Source organism: Haemorhous mexicanus, chromosome 2, assembly GCF_027477595.1.
Source record: "Haemorhous mexicanus isolate bHaeMex1 chromosome 2, bHaeMex1.pri, whole genome shotgun sequence".
NCBI classification, from domain to species: Eukaryota; Metazoa; Chordata; class Aves; order Passeriformes; family Fringillidae; genus Haemorhous; species Haemorhous mexicanus.
In genome coordinates this window covers 82,785,866-82,805,661 of record NC_082342.1, presented here as the reverse complement: position 1 = coordinate 82,805,661, position 19,796 = coordinate 82,785,866, and the positions used below count along the sequence as shown (strand labels likewise).

General features: G+C 40.7%; 1 protein-coding gene across 1 annotated transcript in view; it reads left to right on the top strand.

Moving 5' to 3' along the window:
• Window positions 1-18,557, top strand: part of SLC15A1 (solute carrier family 15 member 1) — a 28,409-nt gene extending 9,852 nt beyond the window's left edge. The window contains exons 7-23 of the mRNA XM_059839260.1: window positions 184-274; window positions 2,107-2,190; window positions 3,284-3,366; window positions 5,845-5,931; window positions 7,324-7,413; window positions 8,664-8,708; window positions 8,809-8,838; window positions 8,960-9,048; window positions 10,251-10,332; window positions 11,088-11,213; window positions 12,507-12,656; window positions 13,067-13,116; window positions 13,768-13,878; window positions 14,022-14,118; window positions 14,560-14,706; window positions 15,585-15,692; window positions 16,632-18,557. Of these exons, the coding sequence (XP_059695243.1) occupies window positions 184-274; window positions 2,107-2,190; window positions 3,284-3,366; window positions 5,845-5,931; window positions 7,324-7,413; window positions 8,664-8,708; window positions 8,809-8,838; window positions 8,960-9,048; window positions 10,251-10,332; window positions 11,088-11,213; window positions 12,507-12,656; window positions 13,067-13,116; window positions 13,768-13,878; window positions 14,022-14,118; window positions 14,560-14,706; window positions 15,585-15,692; window positions 16,632-16,820 (1,659 nt within the window). The 3' untranslated portion in view covers window positions 16,821-18,557. The remainder of the gene's footprint in view (window positions 1-183; window positions 275-2,106; window positions 2,191-3,283; window positions 3,367-5,844; window positions 5,932-7,323; window positions 7,414-8,663; window positions 8,709-8,808; window positions 8,839-8,959; window positions 9,049-10,250; window positions 10,333-11,087; window positions 11,214-12,506; window positions 12,657-13,066; window positions 13,117-13,767; window positions 13,879-14,021; window positions 14,119-14,559; window positions 14,707-15,584; window positions 15,693-16,631) is intronic.
• Window positions 18,558-19,796: the final 1,239 nt, after the last annotated feature.

Genomic DNA, 19,796 nt, shown 5'->3' with positions numbered 1-19,796 from the left:
GTATTCTAATATTATACATGTTTAGATAGATGCATTACTGCAGGGTTTTCCTGAGGAGCTGAAGAAGGAGCTAGATAATTATTTGTCTTGAACTTTAAAAACAGAGGCACTGGCTTTTTGATCCAGGCTCATCAATGTGGTTGTGGCTAAGCCTTTCTAAACATCTTTCTGTTTTTACTGTAGGAAAAGCAAAGAAGTACCTTCTTCTCTCTCTTTTATTTGTCCATTAATGCTGGAAGTCTCTTATCTACTTTAATCACTCCAAGTATCAGAGGTAAGGTCACATGTTTGTTGACAGTTGTTAAACACCAGAAAAAGTGTGTTGGATTGCAGTCCAGTCCAGCTTAAAGTTCTGTTCTCTGACACACTGGAGTTATCTAGCAAATAGTCTTCAGTGTGTCATCCAGCTTCTCAGAGATGAGGTACTCTCAAAAACAAGCCAGTTGAAAATCTTTATTGCCTTTAGGGTCAGAAGTACTAGATCTGAAAAGACATGCTGGAGCTAGCAGCTTGTATGCCTAATGCATGTTTTGATTCCACTAAGGTACAAATGTGTCACATTTTCCAATACCTTTAAAGTATCACACTAGAAAGAATTGTATTGCTTCCTGGGAAGGGAAGGGGAGAGAGCCTTCTCCTCTGGAAACATGCCCATGCTAAGTACAGAAGCATCTCTGCATGTAGGAGTATATTAATCCATGTGACAAAGTAAATAATTTTTCATATTGTTAAATAAGGCAGTTATGTTCTCTTTTGCTTGTGAAGAAGAGTGTGATCCTAAACAAAACCCAGCAATTTGCTAACCTATATGCATATGGATTTCTGTGGCAGGCTTGCACAGATGGTGCTGTATAGATGCACTTGCCAGCAGTTTCAGAAGGCTGCTTTTCTCAAAAGCAAGGAAACAGCATGTCTATTCTGGAATAACCCAAAAGCACAGGGCTGAACTTCTGGCCTTTGGATTTCTTGACTGGAAAAGACTGTAGAAGTTTTGGATATTTGCTTAATGCAAATTCTATCCTTTCTCAAAAAACGAAGTAGAGATGCATGAGGCACCACATGTAGGTTACTTCCTTGCTGATAGAAGGTGAAAAATTCCTTGGAAGAAAATGACAAATTGAGCTGAGGGAAGTGATAACCTGTTTCAACCTGGAAAGGTTTGACCAGAAGACTAATACAACTAAATAAAGACATAAATTATCTGCAAGCTAACATTTTTTTCCAAACCATATTCTCTAATTCTCCTCTTAGAAGAAGTATGGTGAAGAATGTAATGATTTTGTTTAGTCTTTTATTTTATACTGTGGAAGTCAATGAGAGTCAAATAGAGTCAAATCTGTGACTAATGCCAAAGAGGGGAGGAGGCTGGTGATTATGATTTTGTTTCAGCAAGCTTCACTTATATCACTAGAATGTTTGTTTATGAACTTGGCCCAAAACTTTTGTAATCTAGCTCCTTTCTCACTAAGGACATGCTTTTGACACTTCTAGGGTAATTCTTCATGTCTCAGTGTAAAACTAGATGTAAATTTCTTGTGAGGAGATCCTGAGAGGCATTAGGCTGTTTGGCCTGGGGAAGAGAAGGCAAATGGGGCATTTTATCTAAGTATAAAAGTCCCTGATGGGAAATGAAGAGGACAGAGCCAGGCTTTCCTCAGTGGTACCCACTGTTAGGTCAAGAGGGAATGGGCACAAGCTGAAATACAGGAGGTTCTCTCTAAACATCAGGAAACACTTTTTCACTCTGAGAGTGATCAACAATTGGCACAAGCTGCCCAGAGAGGTTGTGGAGTCTCCATCTGTGGAAATACTCAAAAGCCATCTGGACACAGTCCTAGACAATTGCTTCCAGGTAGCCCTAGCTGAGCAGGGCACTTGGCCCAGATGATGCCCAGAGGTCCCTTCCAACCTGAACCAATCTGCGATACATAAATCCCCTTTCCAATATTGAGAGATAAGTTGGATCCTGATCCTCCACTCTGTGGATGTTGGTAGACTGATTTGTTGTTCCTCTGCGAGTTTTCAGTGAATGCAAAGACCAGAAACCATATGGAAAACATCAGCAGTGCTGACTGGGACTTTTATTTGATCTTATTTTTACTTCAGCTTCAGAGTGTGGCATTCATAGCAAACAGGAATGTTACCCCCTCGCTTTTGGAGTTCCTGCTATCCTCATGGCTGTTGCCTTGGGTAGGTGAATCTCTTGCCATCCTGTTGCCTTGGTAATTAGATGATAACAATCTCAGAATAATGAAAGTGTGATAGAAATCTCCAGGTATTGACCTCTCCCAATACCTGATCATTTCAGTGATTTTTGACTAAAATTTTTTTTGGGTGGGAAGGTGGGTGGGATTAATCTGAAGCACTTACTTTTACTGAAGAGTCTGATTTCCCAGGAGAGTTGGATGGGGCTGGGCTGAGGCATGAATCTATCCTTGAATTCAGTACATTATGTAATTTACTGGCTATGTTTCTTGGATTACTGGTGTGTACAAATGGATCTTTTGAATGGAGGGTGAAAACTCTCAGAAAATGTGTATTTTGGGCATTATCTCTATTCCAGGATTATACACAGTGTGAGGTAATTGTCCCTGAGCTGGAGAAATCCTGTATTTGATATGTCAGTACTTGTCAAACACCTGCATTTTTACCAGCTGTGCTACAGGTCACTCCCCAAGCCTTACTGCTGCCCAAGAAACTGGGGGTGCCATTAAGTACTACCCCATGGTCCTTGTCCTTCTTGGTCCTGCCTGGGAGCCCACCTGGCTGCCAGTGACCTTGCCTTGCCCATGAGCCCAGCTCAGGCCAGATGGCGGATGTGGGAGTTTGCCTGTGTCCTGCCCTGTGTGTGGGATGATGAGGCTGAGCAACACGCCTGGGAACAGAGGACACCTTGGCCAGTCCTGCAGTTCAGGCAGAGCCTTGTGTGTCCCTGCACCATGTGAGCTGCAGTATCGTGAGCTCCTGAAAAGGAGCCCCTACAGCAAGGCCAGAGTCAAGGTCCTAAATGCCCTTGTTTTGGCCATCCCTGAGTCGAGCAAACCTCCCACTGAGCACTTACTATCAGAGTTTCCAGATTTAGTTCTTTGTCTTGAATAGAAGCAATCTGCTGGTATTAATTTGATTGGTCTTACTGTATGATAGCATGTGAATAGGCAATTGCATTGCTTCTTGGGAGGCTTATTCCCACCCTGATTACCTCCTTGACTTGCAGTTTCCATACCAAATTATTTGCCACTATTTTAATTTAATCCTGAGTTGCTTTTCTGTTTGCATATTGTAGTTGTGTTCGTAATTGGAAGCAGAATGTACAAGAAAGTTAAACCACAAGGAAACATAATGCTTGAAGTTTCCAAATGTGTTGGAGTAAGTACTGCTTACATTCCCCAAACCCCTGGCAGCCATTCCTAAAGCTGTTCTGTAAATGTGCCTAAATCAGAAATCTGTCTTAATATGAAGAAAGTTTCTGAAGTGTTTTGCTTTATTACAAAAGGCTTCTTACTGACACCACCACATTTAGGGTGTCTTTTCATGCATATCTTGATTTATATGTGGATTTATACACATGGGAAACAAAATAAGGTGTCAGTGTTATGTAAAAACTTATCCCCACTTGTGGGACTCATTCCTTCCACATTTGTGCCCCTTTATGCAGAAAGAGACAAACAGGCCTTGAGCTGAGTCAAGAGCAGAGCTACCAGTACATCTTATCAGCAAAAACTTATTACTTATTAAAAGAATATTATTTACAATGCAGAGGTTTATTGATCCCCACTGTGTTAAGGAAATTCTGAGGGTTGCACATCAGTGTGATCCTGCCAGAAAAGGAGTGGAATCTACATGAATAGCACCACATGTCCCAACTTTGCAGAGCCTCAACTTTGAGATCACATTTATTCATGTACGAGTTTCTTCATTTTCCATTGTTGTGATTTGACGTTGGCCAAATGCCAGGCACCCATGAGGGTAGTTTGCTTAGCTTTTTTTCCTACAGTTGGGCAAAGGAGAGGGAAAAAGATCAAAGGAGACAAGGACTGGGGAAAAAAAACCACTCCAAGGGCCAAACAGGTTCAAATCTAAAGGTTAAAAATAAATCAACTATCAACAGAGTCAGAAGAGGACAATGAGAAGCAAAAATAAGCTTTTAAAACACCTTTCCCCCCCCAGCCCCTCCTTCCTTCTCACTGACAGCACAGGAGGACAGGGCGTGGGGGTGTTGGTCACGTCATCATTTGAGATCTTTTTCTGTTTGCTCAGAGAGAGGAGTCTTATTTCTGCTTTGTCTTGGGGTCCCTCCCACAGGCAAACAGTCATCCCAAAATGGTTGTGGCATGGGTCACTTGTCCACAGGGTGCAGTCTTTTAAGGATAGGCTGCTCTAGTTTGGAAGCAAGGGCTCTTTCTGTCTCTGGGAGCGGGAGCCCTTTCTCTCTTTTCAGATCTCCCACTAGACCACAGCTTTCTCTAACATTCACCTGCTCCCCTGTAAGCACTTTCCCCATGGGCTGCGAGTATATCTCTGCACCCACTGTGGACTTCATGCATTACAAGGGGACAGTTTGTTTTACCATAGTCCTCACTACAGCTTGCAGAGGAACATCAGTTCTGGTGCTTGAAGCACTTGCTCCCCCTCTTTCTTCTCCACTGACCCTGGTGCCACCATGTTGTTTTGCCTCACGTCCTCACTTCCTTCTCTCCTCTGACTAGAAGAAAAACTATTACTTGTGGGTACCGTTGTCAACAAGTTGCAGTGATTCAAAGATTGTTGCAGAATCCTGCAGCACAGAGAAGTTGATCGTATCTAGGTTCTGCATCGGGGAACCTAGATAAGATCAACCTGTCATGCTTCTGCTGTTGGCTGGGTGGTCCCGCCGCCGTTGTGCACGTGCTGGCAGCTGCGGCGGCACTGGGGCAATTTAATGCCTCTCTTCATGTGGGGTACTGGAAGGAGAAGCTGCTCCACCCGCCCCTGCCCTTTTCACCTGCAGTGCAGTTAGTTAGGGGCAATTAGGCAGGGTCCACTGAGATGGTGTATTGCTGTGGGCAGTGCCAGCATGGCGCTTCTGCACTCCTGGGGAAAAAACTGCACATGTCCTGTTCTTTCCAATTAAATATGTCATCACAGAGGCATTACCAGCCTCTCAAATTGGGCCAGCAGTGTGTCCATCTTCAGAGCCATCGGAGACTGGCTCTGTCAGACGTGGTGGAAGCTGTGGCACTCCCCGACTACTGAAAGTCAGGCCATGCCAAATCCACACATGCCTACAGATCTGACAGCTTTATACAGCTCAGCCTATTGCCTGTCTTGTAAGCACTGTCAAAACCAAATCTCTGTAGGAGACTTTGGCAATTACTTAGAATGCTGCTCCTAAGGCCCAGCTTGGCCGTAAATGTTATTCCATGCAGAAAATCTTAGGAGTTCTTTGGGACCATTTTTGTATATATTCAATGTCAAGGTGTGAGACATACCTACAAGATGGAGTTTCTCATATTAAAATGTACTCCTTCAGCCATTCAGCTCTGTGCATATGACACTACTCTATTTACTTTTGTAGATAAGTAAGTCTGAAGAAGGCAGATCTTCCAGCTCCTCACAGCAGCCCACGCTGAGAGGGCCTGCTCTGAGCTGTTTGGTCCACCTAACCCCAAGTGCACGCTCTGCTGGTTATGCAGTGTGAGACCTTAAAAACAACATTCCCCTAGATGATTGGAGTGGGTAACAGAAGTTGAGTCACCTTTAGCACCCTCTAAAGACAAGAAGCCAGGAGCATCATCTCTAATGACAAACCAGTTTGTTGTTCTAAATATTTGTAGCGCCATTAAACATGAATCTGTCTCTCCTCAGTTTGCCATCAAAAACAGGTTTCGTCATCGCAGCAAGGAGTTCCCCAAGAGAGAACACTGGCTGGACTGGGCAAGTGAGAAGTATGATGTAAGTACTGGGGGAGCCTCCTGTGCTGTGATATCTGTTGACCCTCAGCTTCTCTCTGTCTGCTCTGATCCATTGCCTTATGCACTGGGCAAATAGTTTTGGGCCTCTCCATCATTCAGTAGCTGACTTGGCCAAACCTCAGTGCTCTCCTGGCACTGCAGGTTATCTCCTCAGCTCCTGTGGGAGAAAGTAGAGCTGTGTGACTCAATGCTCTGTGTCTCAATGCTGTGTGTAATCATAGGCTGTCCAGGGAAATTCAAGGGAGACAAAAAAAAGACTTTCCCTTGCCAAACAAATACAAACATTTAAGTTTTTTGGTTAGGGAAACAGCATGCATTATCTTTCCTTCTCTATTTCCCATACCTCATGGCTGCAGAGGGGGAAAGGGAAGTGAAGCTACCTATCATGGTTAAAGCACAGGTTAGGGCTATAATACTTGTCTTGGTATGAAACAGGGCAGCTGCAGGCCCACTGCTGGGTAATAATTAGCATTGACTCCATGATTGCAGAAGGATGATCAATCGCTTTATTATCCTATCCCTATCCTATTCTTATCCTATCCTAATTAAGAAACTCATGCCCTTACAGACAGTCCAATACAGCTTTGACCTAACTAGTCAATCAATCCAAACACTATCCAGTGTCCAATTTAGAAATCACCCATTGGTAAACAAATCTGCATAAATCATTCCACACGTGCACAACAACAGGTGCAGCAAGTGGAGATAAGAAATGTATCTCATTCTTTTCTCTGATCTTCTCACAGCTTCCCCAGGAAAATGCCTGGGAAAGTTGTCTGTTGCTCTCTGTGGATAGAGAGCTGCTGCCACAAAACATCAGAATTACGCTTTGGAATTTCAGTTTAAGTGGGTAAACACTCATCCCCTCCACACTCAGTACAATTTCTTATCATGACTCTCAAAGCCTTGTATCCCATAGTTCCCAACTTGTCCCTTGCCTACTACCCTCTCTACTCTTTTGCCAATGGCAGCACAAACCTTAGCCTGTCACCTTTATCTTCCTTTTGCCTGTATGCTTTGTTCTTATGTGAAATTCCTCAGTTGCCTGTTGCTCAAATGCTCACTTCACTAAGTGCTGAATCTCCTGCTGCCATCAGTGCACATGCAAAGAGGCCCAAGTCTTTCTGGTATCAGTCACCTTTAACCAGCAGCCCTTCCCATAACATACAAGCAGACTTTGTACTGTTTTAATAGAAGTCATCAGATATAGCCACAACATCCAAAGCTGAATGTGTGGGTAAACATTACATGATGGGTCTTTACCTGTTGCTGTCATGTAAGTAGCAGTCTGAAGCTGTGTCTTTTTTTTTTTTTTTTCTTTCCCTTTCTTTTTTGAACTAATTCCTCTTGTTTAATTTTTTATTTTCTGCAGAAACGACTGATTGCTCAGATAAAGATGGTGTTGAGGGTACTTTTCCTTTACATCCCTCTCCCCATGTTCTGGGCAGTTTTTGACCAACAGGTAAATTGAAATTGTTTGGCTTTGTAACTAGAGCTGTACCATGTCAGTCTCTATGGGAGCATGGAAAAACAAATTCTTTATCCTGGTTTTATTGCAAAAGGGTAGTCACTGAGTCATGTCAGTACAAGATGATCTGCAGCCAGGGGCAATCTCAGTTTATCTGAGTACATCCAGGACAGATTCAGTGACTGAGGCCTCTCCAAATCTTGTATTAGCCTGAGACTCAGAGGATGAAACAGTAATTTAAAGCTCTCTTAGCACTAATGTTTCTTCAATTGTCAGTTGTCAGATTTTAAATTTAGGGTCCTTGTGTAAATAAGCTGGAGAAACAGGGTTTAAATGATCTGGATGCCAGTTTGCTTAATCACTCACACCTTGTTATAAATACCTTACACCTTCAAGCAGAAGTGTGAGCCTGTAATTCCCATTCACTTGGTGAACTAGGTGCTCAAGACTCACAAAAGCGTCAGTTATAGTTAAGCACTGAAGTATGAATTTAGGAAGATGCTTGAGATAACCAAGGGTTGAAAGCCTTATCCAAATCAGACGGGAGAAAGCTTGCTCCAGACTCCCCATATCCTACTGCTTCAGTCCAGTGCCTGTGAGTTGTAGCTGCCAGTGTGACCTGTTGCAGTTGGAGCTCTGAATTCCTGATTTGAAATTCAGAGCTCAGTACTCGTTCCCTGGGTGATATCTCGGGCAGTGCTGTGTCGTGGGTGGCTGAAGGATCATGTCACAGATGCAGTGGTCGTGTTCTTGTCTCATCCTGGGCTCAGGCCTGAATCTGCCCTGCCTGTTCCAGCCACAGGCAGGTTTGTGGGGCAGAGGGCTCCAGGCAGGTCAGGCCCTGGCTTGTCCTCTGGCTCTGGGCTGTGGGAAGGAAGGATGGGTGAGTGGGACATGTGGGCTGCTGGGGCTCAGGCTGGTGGCGCACAGGCTCCAGGGTGGCTCCTGTGCCCAGCACACAGCAGTGCCCTGCACAGGATCGCCCTGTCCTCTCTCCAGCTGATTTCTGCATCTAAGTTATTTTCTGCTGTATTTGACAAAACAAGTAAAGGAAGTGGAATGGGCCATGAGGCTCACTTTGTTCCAAGGTTTACATTGCAGACTAAGAATACTCCCATAGCAAGCTAGCTTTACTTTTTCTTGTATTGCATGTCTTTTCCAACACTTTGCTTATGAAAATAATTCAAAAGGACCTTTGGAACATTGATTTACTGTGACACCTAATTTTTTCTTCTCTTATTAAGGGGTCAAGATGGACACTGCAAGCCACAGCAATGAATGGGGATTTTGTAGGTTACTTTTTATTCATTTTTTCTTTCATTAACACTTTTCAGACCCATTGTATTTGCTGTCCCAATATTAAAAACTATTTCTTTTTTCCTCCACCAGGGTTTTCAAATTCAACCAGACCAAATGCAGGTATGCTAATTTTCTATCTGCCAATTTCAAGTACTTCTGAAAGATTGTATACATATTGCCCTTACTTACAAAAATCACTTTGAAAAATACTTAATTTTTCTCTCCTGTTCATCTTCCCCAGATTGTGAATCCAATCCTGATTGTTATAATGGTCCCAGTTGTAGATTCTTTGGTTTATCCTTTAATCAAGAAATGCAAGCTGAATTTTACGTAAGTTGATGTAATTATCTGACTTCAACAGAGGCTCCTTTTATTGGTTTCTGTAACTGGCTCTTCCAGCCCTAATGTAAGAAAAGAGCAAGCATTTAGCTAAGGATGCAAGAGAAGTATATTCAAAATGGTTTAATTTTTTAACAGAATATTAAAAGAAACAGAATCCTGCAAATGGTATATAGAGGTATCACAGATTAGAAGAGGAGAATCTAAGAGAAGAGTGACAATGTTTTTCAGTTAAGGACAAAATCTTTTGATTGCAGGAGAGATGATCTTGATTGTTCTCCATATCCCTTATGTCTACCCCATCTCTCCTGAAGAATAGGAGGTAGAAATACAACATACATCCTTGGCATTTGTCATGCTTTGGGCTAAAAAGCAACTGAGACACAAGACATTTCCTCTTCAGTCTCAGCTGGGAGTCTGGCTTACTGGGTTCTTCTTGGTGGAGCTTTGGGGGTATTACACAATATTTTTCAATGACGTTAATGAAGTGTCTGGCAGTTACAAGAGTGCTTGGAGAGGCAGAAGAGAATTCAGTTCTTCAAATCATTTTCAGAGAGCTAAGGTGCACTGCTGTTTTTCCATATAGCTGTTAAAAGTCTAGGGTGTGTGCTATGCTGGGAACACTATCATTCATTTGTGGATATTCTACACTGGATAAATGATGCCACAAATCATTTATCCAATGCAGAATATAATTTATCTAAATCTATCCTTACAGCTTAACTGCATACCAGTAGAAGTCTCCTAATTCAACAAATTTCCCTGACCATTTTTGTTCAATCTTATTAAAACGTAGCACTATGGAGACAAGCCGTCCCTCTGGTTTTAAAGGCTTATCTTCTTGTCTCTTTCTTGTTTTACAGCTAACAACTGTATTGGATTGGGTTTTTTCTTCCTGCAAAACCAGATTTTTTTCAGGAACCTAATAATCATGGTCAGTCAATGTTTGAGCCCAGCAGATGCAGAGTAACAGGTTATTAAGGTGCTGTAGGAAAGATATATTTCCTGATGGTGTAACTGAATTGAGAGGTACCCAGCTTAGCAGAACACTTTCTGTAATAACATCAGCCCTCCAAATGGTGATAATGTGCTAGTTGTGGCCATTTGAGTTTCCAAGAGTGGAAAGAAAAAACAAGCAGCTGAAGCTTTGAATTGGCACTTCTCTAAAGCTCTTGTGTCTTTTGTTGTACCAGGCCCCTGAAGAAGATGACTGTGGGGATGTTCCTCGGCTCCATGGCTTTTGTTGCTGCTGCCCTTGTGCAAGTGCAAATAGATGTAAGTTCAGCCACATGCAAGTATTTACTATTAATATTTAGCTGTTAATTCAGGGGGAAAAAAAGTCATGTTTAAGGGGAAAATGAACCAAGACTCCTAAATTTGGAGCCAATCATGTAAGCATAGAAGCAGAGGGAGGGGAAATATATTGCAATATTGTGGCTAGCACAGTAAAATTAACAAGCAACAAACACCATTCTGCAAAATATCACACTGCAGTTAATACAAATCATGCATTAAAGGCAACCTCAATCTCTAAACTGAGACTAAAAGCTGGAAACCAGACACTTGCTTGGCCTAGCAGAGGGCAGCTTTGGGTATGCTTGACCTCTTCTGAGATTTAGACTGGAGATGAAGTGTGATAGTCTGGGAAGCATCATCACAGCAGGTGCAAAGATGACACTTGTTGAAGGAAGGATTTGTCTTCCCTAACCTTTCTTGCCCCAAAGGGAGGTGCCATGCCTGAGCCCAATGAATCTTTCCCCTGTACCTGGGATGTTGACAACACCTCTGGGTGGTGATCCATTGCATCCCAAGATCTGAGCAGCTGTCTAGAGGTGTCTGTTGTGGATGAGAGACTTCTTTCCTAAAGCAACTTGTGAGACTAGTAACAAAACCTGACTCCTCTGTCAGACAGTCACAGAGCAGCAGGCAAATGCTAATCTTCAACATGAAATGATAAAGATTACAGTAATTATAGTAATTTTTCCAAGTGACTTAGGGCACTGATTTTACCTTTTTTTTCTGTCCTATAGAACAGCAATCCAGTTTTCCCTGCAGCTGGGCAAGCTCAAATTAAATTAATAAATCTGGGTGCTGTTCCTGCAACAGTTCAGTTCCAGCCTCAACTTCAGAGTGTGGATGTAGCACCTAATATGGAAGTAAGTAAGGGCAGATGTGGAATATTAAAAAATAATTTAAATTAATTAAGCTGAAAAAATGAATGGAGTAAGTCTGAGTAATTCTTAACTAATGGTTCAAAATTTATTATTTTCTAGGACATTTTTACTCCAATAATTTTAATGAGTTCTTTTGTTTTTTTTAATTGTGGAATTAATTGTTAATGAAAACACAGTGATTGAAGAAATAGTAACTATATTAATATTTGAAGTATTACTACTTTGGTCGGACAAGAGTAGGGTTTTTTTCCCAAGAAACTTTCATAAACTTAAGTAACCTGGAACTAGATGAAAATTTCACTCTTGTTAAAAAGGCTCCATTTCCTAAAAGTAGCCCCTTCCTGCAGTAAATGTCCATTCAGCTCTAGTGAATTGCTGCTATTACTGTGAGGAATGACTTACCTGAACAGGGAGCTCCTTCTCTGGCCACACCACACATTAGGCTTCATGTTTTGCTGCCAAAGAAGTTTTTCAGGTTCTAATACAGCACAGCATTGGTAGTTCTATTGACAGCAAAATATGGTGGCTCTGATGGATGCTTTTGATATGGGAACTTAGAAAGTGTGTTCTCTGATAGCCTGCAGCTCTGTTTCCCTTGAAGAGGAGAGATCTTGCTCCAACCTCCTCCAAGTTTCCCTCACACAGGAACAGAGTTGTGAGGAGAAGATAAGGGCACCCAAACTGTATACTTGAATTGATGTACCATGGTACACACCTGAAAATGAAAGGTATAGAATGCTCTATTCCCTATTATAGGGAATCCAGATGTGGATTATAAAGTGCTCTTGATAATCCTATAAAACACAGAGCCTATTTTAGTGTAGCACTAACACGTTCATTATTGGTTTAAGTATTTTATGTTGAATAAATGTGTTTTGAATATTTAAAACATGTCATTACTGGTTTTTGGAAAATACTGCATCACATCTCATGCCAGTGCTTCTTCTGTGGCTGAATTTTACTTGGTGGTTATGGTAAGCTTTATTTATCTGGAGCAAGAAATAGGAAAATAGAACAGCTATTCCATAATGCTCGTGGGAAGCTCATGTAATTTTGAAGCTTGTGTAACAAGTTAAACTAATAAAAAATAATGATCAAATGGAATTAATGCTTGATGTAGAAAACAAATAAAAAATGAAAAGTTAGAGGATGTACATGATCTCTGGCAGTTCAGAAGTAACATGTGTAAACTTCTGACCCTCCCAGAGCCTATAATATTCCCTCAATAGACAAATATGCAGTTGCACAGAAATCCATGGTAATTTGTCTTTGTAGACTGGCTACATGACATTTGAGACTTCTAAGCTGAAATCATTAGACATAATTTCTGGAAATGAAAATAAAAGTGAGCATTTGGAGCTGACAGAGAGACAACGCTACACTTTGGCATTTAAATGGGTTCCAACAAGCATCAACGCTACTTGGGTAAGTCTGCTTATTTCTTAAGATAGATGGTTGTCAGAACATTGATTTATATGTGGAATGTGTGAGGCTGAGAGGCCAAGCTCTGGATAATTTTTTCCTTTGTCTTGATTTCTGTCTCTCCTTTTCTCTCCTGTACCAGTAAGACTGGTAAGCTGCAGAGAGTACACCAGGATATCCTTTAGAAAAAAAATTACCAATTTCTTATGTACCTTGACAACTACCCTTTCACCAAGACTTAGATGTAGTCATACAGAGTTTTCTAGTAGATGTGTGTGCTAGTAGGAACCTAAAGAGGAAGGCCTGGAGTCTTGCTCTGAAGCCTCTGTTAATTCCCACTGCTGTGTAATAGTGCATGTTTAAGCTGTTCTCTGATGCCAACAACATATTTTGATAATGGTATCTTCCACTAGATAGAGGACAATGTCACATCAAAACCAGAAGATGGAAAAAGTCTTGTCAGGTAGAGTTTTTTTGTTGCGTAAATTTTGACAGTAGTGTGACTCTCTCTTCAATCTGTCTTTCGGTAACCTCTTCTTGTTGAAGTAAAGTTTTCTATACTGTAGGACCTCTCATCTTGCTGGACACTTCCCTTGACGTTTTAGGGGATGGGATAATGTCTGAGTCATGATTCACTTAAGTAATCTTGCACACCTGCTTGGGTATATTTAGCTAAAATTGGAAGTGTATTCTTTGTTCCATGGCCTAGATTTTTTTTTTTTAACAAATGGCATGGATTACACATCTATACCTTGTTTTTAATTTTGGGTAAGAGGTATCGAAGATTATTTCTCCCCTCTCTGCTTTTCTTCATCTCCCACTTGCAGATGCATTTCCTGCTGGTTGTAGTAGTGACTCATTTTTTATGTTCTCCTAAGGCAGTGGGCTGATGGGGGCCTAACTGGCTTTTTGTATTAGCAACATTTCTAGGAGATTTAGAGTTCTTGACAAAATGGTAATTTTTAAATTAATTTTTTTAAAAAGGCATTAAATGGGAAGACTCGATACTTGTTGTGCTGCCAATATACAATTGAAAGTAAAACCTGTATTCTTTGACTCCTGTATGTTTTGTGCAGCATTTAATCACTCTTTTAATCACTCTTCCATTTTAAAGGTTCATAAACAATTTCAGTTTTACTGTCAATGTTACTATGGGAGACATGGATTTTGGAAAACTGGATCCTCTTTCTGTTAGCAATTACAACATCATTCCAAATCCAGGCTGGTAAGCATTTTCCTTTATCCTAATTTAATCTCCTAGACATACTTGTCCTTGGGAAAGGGCACAGAGCTTTTTAAAATATGTGATGCACACAATTGACTACACCTATGGTCTGAACTGTGGGGTTTGTGTTTTTTCTTTTTCAGGTCATATACCATTAAGGCTTCACTGCCTCAGTACACTTGTACAGTTGATTCAAAAGAATTTGGATATGGTAGTGCCTATACCATTTCACTTGATGATGTGAGTTTCCACTTGTTGGATGGACAATATAGAATTCCTTTCCATGTTGATACTTTAATTAAAAAAACACTTGTAGAATTACTCCTCTTGTCTTTAATCCTTTAATTTCCTCTTGTCTTTAAGTTTATGTGGTAGAATTCTGGTATCCTAAACAGGACTAAAAGCTATTATTAACTATAAAAATAATGATGGTTACAATAATAACATAATGCAAGAATTCATGATCACCACTAATGGCCTTAAAACTTTAGCCCTCTTAGACACTATAAATTTGCATGAAGTCTGCTGTAAAAAAGCTGTACTTCACAACTAGGTATGCAGTGCTTCATGTGCAATATTTGTTATTTACTCTGAACTTTCTATATGATTATACAACTGCTTAGAATGCCTTACTGTGCACACTCATTATTACTGTTCCTAACAAGCTATTTTTAATTCTAGTGTGTTGAAAATAAACTTATCATTACACACTTTGAAGATATTGCACCAAATACAGTTCATATGGCTTGGCAGATCCCTCAGTATTTTCTTCTTACATGTGCAGAAGTACTGTTCTCTGTCACTGGGCTGGAGTTTTCATACTCACAGGTAGGTATTCTTCTTCCTGAGTTAAGAATCTTGGTGCAAGTGATCTTCCATGATCTATTGTTTTTAAGTAGTGGTTCTGTGCTGCTGCTTTAATCCCTATGTCCCTCACAGCTCCTAGAAGGACTGTATAAACTGATGCAAGTTGGCCCTGTTTAACCAAGGATTTAGTGTTTTCAATGAAGCTATGCTGAGTTTGAAGACTTGACTACCACTCCTCAAATATCATTTGAAGACTTGACTACCACTCCTCAAATTTCCTTCTCCCATATGACTTTCCACTGAAAATAAGTGCAACTGTACTGCTGCAATAAAACCAAACCGGAGAGCTCTCAAATATAAAATGAGGAAGTAGTGGCACTTCTTCTCCCCACCAGTTTAGTCCATACAGCCTTTTTGTTAGCTTTTATTAGTGTTTAGTTATAGACTTTTATTTCCTTTGTCTCCTGACTCCACTTTAGTAGCTGTGTGTATTTCTTCTCTTCATTCTGAATCTAGAAACTGTAGTGATGGAAATGTTGTGAGGTGTGATTTGCTAGGTGATGTGCTGAATTTCTTCATCTTGTGTGTGCCACATGTTCCTGAGATGTAAAATTACACCTGTGCACCTGTTAGTTACTTGGTGTGTGTAAGTAAAAGGTGTTACAGTTAGTGTGCTAGTGGTCTCTTGCTCCTCGAAGCCTTCTCCAGGCCCGTTTAGCTCTCTAGCAATTTTTAATGTCAAAAAATAAATAAACAAAAAGCCTCAACCACCACCAAAACCTAGCAAACCATGAAATCCTCTTCCACACAGAGAAACACTGTTTACTGTAAGGTAAAGATTGCAGTAAATGCATCAGAAAATAAATGATACCACCAAAACCAAATGTCTGTCTCCACAGGCCCCGTCTAACATGAAGTCAGTGCTGCAGGCTGGATGGCTGCTGACTGTGGCTGTTGGTAACATAATTGTCCTTATCGTGGCTGGGGTATCTGCAATCCAAAAGCAGGTAAGCATGCAAGCAGTAGGTGTGCTATTATATTACACTGGGAAAAAGCAGTTCTAATCCAGTGGGGAATGATGGCAGATAAAACAAATGGTTTTTCTGCAAAGGTTTCTACTTGGCATCCTTAACTCTTATTGCCAGGCTCCTTTGCTTGCAAGCAGCAGTTTCTAGCATCTCTGCAGTAAATTTCTTCTCATGGTATAGAAAGTCTGTGAAATTTTGAGCTGAAATTCTGCAAGAATGGAATAAAACCTACCAAAGTTCTGTTAATTGCAAATGAGCCTGCATACCAGAGCCTTGCCACATCCCTTCTTCTGGCTTCATTGGTTTCAAATCTCATTATTGGGGCATAAAAACTCCATCTGTCCTGGTGAAGAGCAGTTGTACAAGACTTTCTATTTATTTGTGGTGCTCTGTAATGAATTAAAATGGCTATCTGAGAGAGAGAAGAGCTTGTCTCTGAAACAGCTCTGGCAGTCCCCAGTTTAAGCTAAATTAAATCAGCAAGAGCATGAAACAGAGATGTTGAGGCTTTTCAGGTAGAGGCTTTTCTAATCTCTGCCCACATTTGTGGTCACTAGGTCAGCTGTAAGCAGAATCAGTGCCAGCCTGGTTTAGGGATCTGACCAAAAGGAAAGGGCTGAGTTTCCTTCTCAGACTTTCACTCACTTTCCAGTTCCTCCAGGAAAAGGATGTTGCAGAATTTTTCAGCATTCACAGAATTTTTTTTTTTTCAGTGAAGATAGAAATGCCAAAAGAGCCTCAATTCTGAGTTGCTTTAATATGTATTATATGCTTAATTAATACTTAGTCCTGTAAACCATATGATACTTGTTAGGTTTATTCAGTTTCAAATTCTGAGTTCCCTTCCTGAAAATACTGAAATGGTGTAATACTCAAATGAATATTGGTGGATACATTTTTTTTTTTTTTTCTTTGCAGTGGGCAGAGTATGTGCTGTTTGCTGCCCTGCTGCTGGTAGTTTGCATCATTTTTGCTATCATGGCTTCTTTTTATACCTATATTGATCCAAATGAGATTGAAGCCCAGTTCAGCAAGGAAGAAAAGGAAGAAGACAAGAAGGATCAAGACAGCAATGAAAAGGAAGCTGAAACTGATTCTCGACTGTAAAAGCTGTATTTGAGGAGTCTTTGTACATCATGGAAATCCCACTCTCCCTGCAGTCAGAGCAACCAGGGTATCAGTCATAACACCGCTGGATTACATGTATCATGTGAGACATTAAACAAAACTGTTTTAACTTAAAGTGCAGCCTCTCTAGGGAAGCAACAGGAAAATACTAGTCTTTCCCATGTACTGAATTTGGGATCCTGAAGAAACTCCAGCAGAAGTTGCACTCTTAATGTACCTCAATCTTAAATATTGTAGCATTAAAATGTTGAAATTAGACTTGGAACTACTGGACCCTTTGAAAAGATGTATTTTTATACTGTATTTCAATTTTTATCATGAAGGAAACAAGACTTGTCAAGGAACAGCAATTGAAGCCAAGCATGATCTCTCTAGCATCACTGTTACTTGAAGACAGCAGGTCACACGTGCCTTAAATTCTGTTGTACTTCCTTGTAGATAATGGGAGCAAAGCTCTGGCAGTGATCAGATTAAATTGTTGTCTGTGTTCCAAGTGGCATAACTTGGATGTGCAGTGTAATATAATGCTTTATCTGCCTGTTAACTACCCATTTAACTTCTGTTATGTCTTTAGTTAATATTAGAAGTGCCCACTCAGGTAAAAATGATAACAGCAAATGACCTTTGGAACAAGCAAGAGCAATAAAACTTACATAATAACAAAATAAGGAAAGTGTTTTAAGAACATGGCTTGCAGTTGCATGGTAACAAAACTCAATACCACCTCCATGGTGCCTTTATCTACATGCTCCATCACCTAAAGCTAACGGATCAGTGCTGGTCTTCTCTATTTGAACATACCGTAACACTTATCAAATTTATGCTAGGGGAGATGAAATTTTGCTGCTTAACAGGAGCTGCTCCTGTAGTCCTGAGCTCCATGTTCTGGAGTGACAGTGGTCTGCATGTTGTTTTGATAATTCTCATTCTTAGGGTCTACATCTTACACTTTTCCAGCAGCTTGGACTCACTGGCCCCTCCAGTAGCCTGGCCAGACTTTCAGCTGCTTTCACACCTGTCTTCCAATACTCTTACCCTATTTTACAGCAGTTCCATTTTGGTATTTGCAAGTGATGACACAGACATCCATATTGAAGCCATTGGGTGTTCTGCTCACACTGCAGGTCCATGGGCCCCTGTGCTCCCTGTTCCCACTGCAGCTGCTGGCACCTAGGCCTCCATGTGCACTGAGAATGGAGTCCCTCACCCATGAAGACAGTTTCAAATGAAGTTTGAAAAGGCAAGTCCAAGGCACTCTTTCCTTGTGTTAGAGATAGTCCTGTTACCCAGAGGTAGTAATCCCCTCTTGGTCTCTCAGGTCATCTGGGGAGAGCCTTTCCCATGGATTTGTGATACTGCATGTCCCCCAGCCAAAGGAACTGAGGGTCTACTGTAACAGCCACAGGAGCAACTGGCTCCCTGCTATCCTCTGAGGAGTGAAGGGAATTTTACACCAGCTTTATTTATGGCAGACCAGCCAGCTTTTCCTCTGCCATGCAAGTTAAGCAAAATAAATTATCTCCTAACTGTATCCAGTAGAAAAGCATCTTCTGCCTACTACTCTATCCATGCCAGGTGAAATGTTTATTTATCATTTTAACACTACCTATTTTTCTCTTTGGAATACAGGTCATGTGTCCTGTTTTTATACCATAAAAGCTAAAATCATAAGCTTGTGTATTTTAGTGCTTTAGTAAACCACTAGCTTGTCTACAATATGATACATGTGGTTTATGTTTAGAAAGCCAATAATTCTGTAAAATTAGCTAGGGAGCCTTTCTGATGAGGTGAAAATTACCTGTAAGGTAGAATGCAGACAGTTGTGTGTGACAAGAATTTAATCACATTTTCAACAGAGATTTAAGTAACTGAAGTTAAAATATCCATGTGTCTAGCCAGGTTGTTTCTGTCAGCATTGCTGTGAATGTGTCTAGAAGTTGTGTGTGGGGAATCGGTCTTTGGGCTGAAACTGAGTGTTTTCAGTTCCTTAGTTTTAAACATTTAAGAGGTACAGTTAACCTCTAAATATGACAGTCTTTAGGGTAGCATGCTGCTGTCTAGACTGTCAAACCTGCTGATAGGGTCTTTTGCATATAATTTTCTGTTACAGAGAAAACATCCTGAAATGAACCAAATTAACTTTGATCATTCTAAACTAACAATATACAAGAGTAGTGAATTATGACACCCTGCTCTTGCAATTCAATCTGCACTCATGTGTGGCCAGGTAGATACAGGAATGTGTATGTCTGTATGCTTAATAATATAACAAATATATCGTAAAGCTTCTGTGTTTTTTCCATATTCCCCCTTAGCTCAGCTTAATGACACCTGACTTAAAATAGTTCAATGTCATATTCTCTGAACCATGTGAATCCATCCTCTGCCATTTGCTGTTCTTAAAACTTGGCTTATTAGCAGCATAATCTTTGGAAAAACTTACCTGTAGTTACAGACAGATGTCTATACGAAGTTATTGGGTTTCTTAAAATTTCCTGGAAGCAATTGCAAGCCACCTATACGTACTCAACAACTTGCTTTTGCCTCTTTGTTTCACAGCTTGATGTAGTACTTTAGCATAACATTCACTGACCATTGTGGTAATAAAACAACTGGGTCTTGCCTTAAAATGTGAAAGGGAGACAAATTAGCAAAGGGGAAGTAACAAGCAAAATCCTCCTCCTCCTCTGGGAAGAGGAAAATCAAAGATTACCCAATGCTGTTCTTCCTACAGACTCCACTGCAGGACAGGATTTTGTGTCATTTAGCACAGCACAAGGGTAAAATGAGAGCTGTAATTCAGTGGGTTTCTAATGTGGCTGTTAAATGTTATTCCTTTTCCATGCTCTTTCCTAGTCCTGAGTCAAAGCTCTGCATAAACCACCTTAACCCCAGAGGTGGGCTTTAGTCCACATCCCAGGGAGTTTAACAGCTGCTCTGACTGTATAGGAGGGA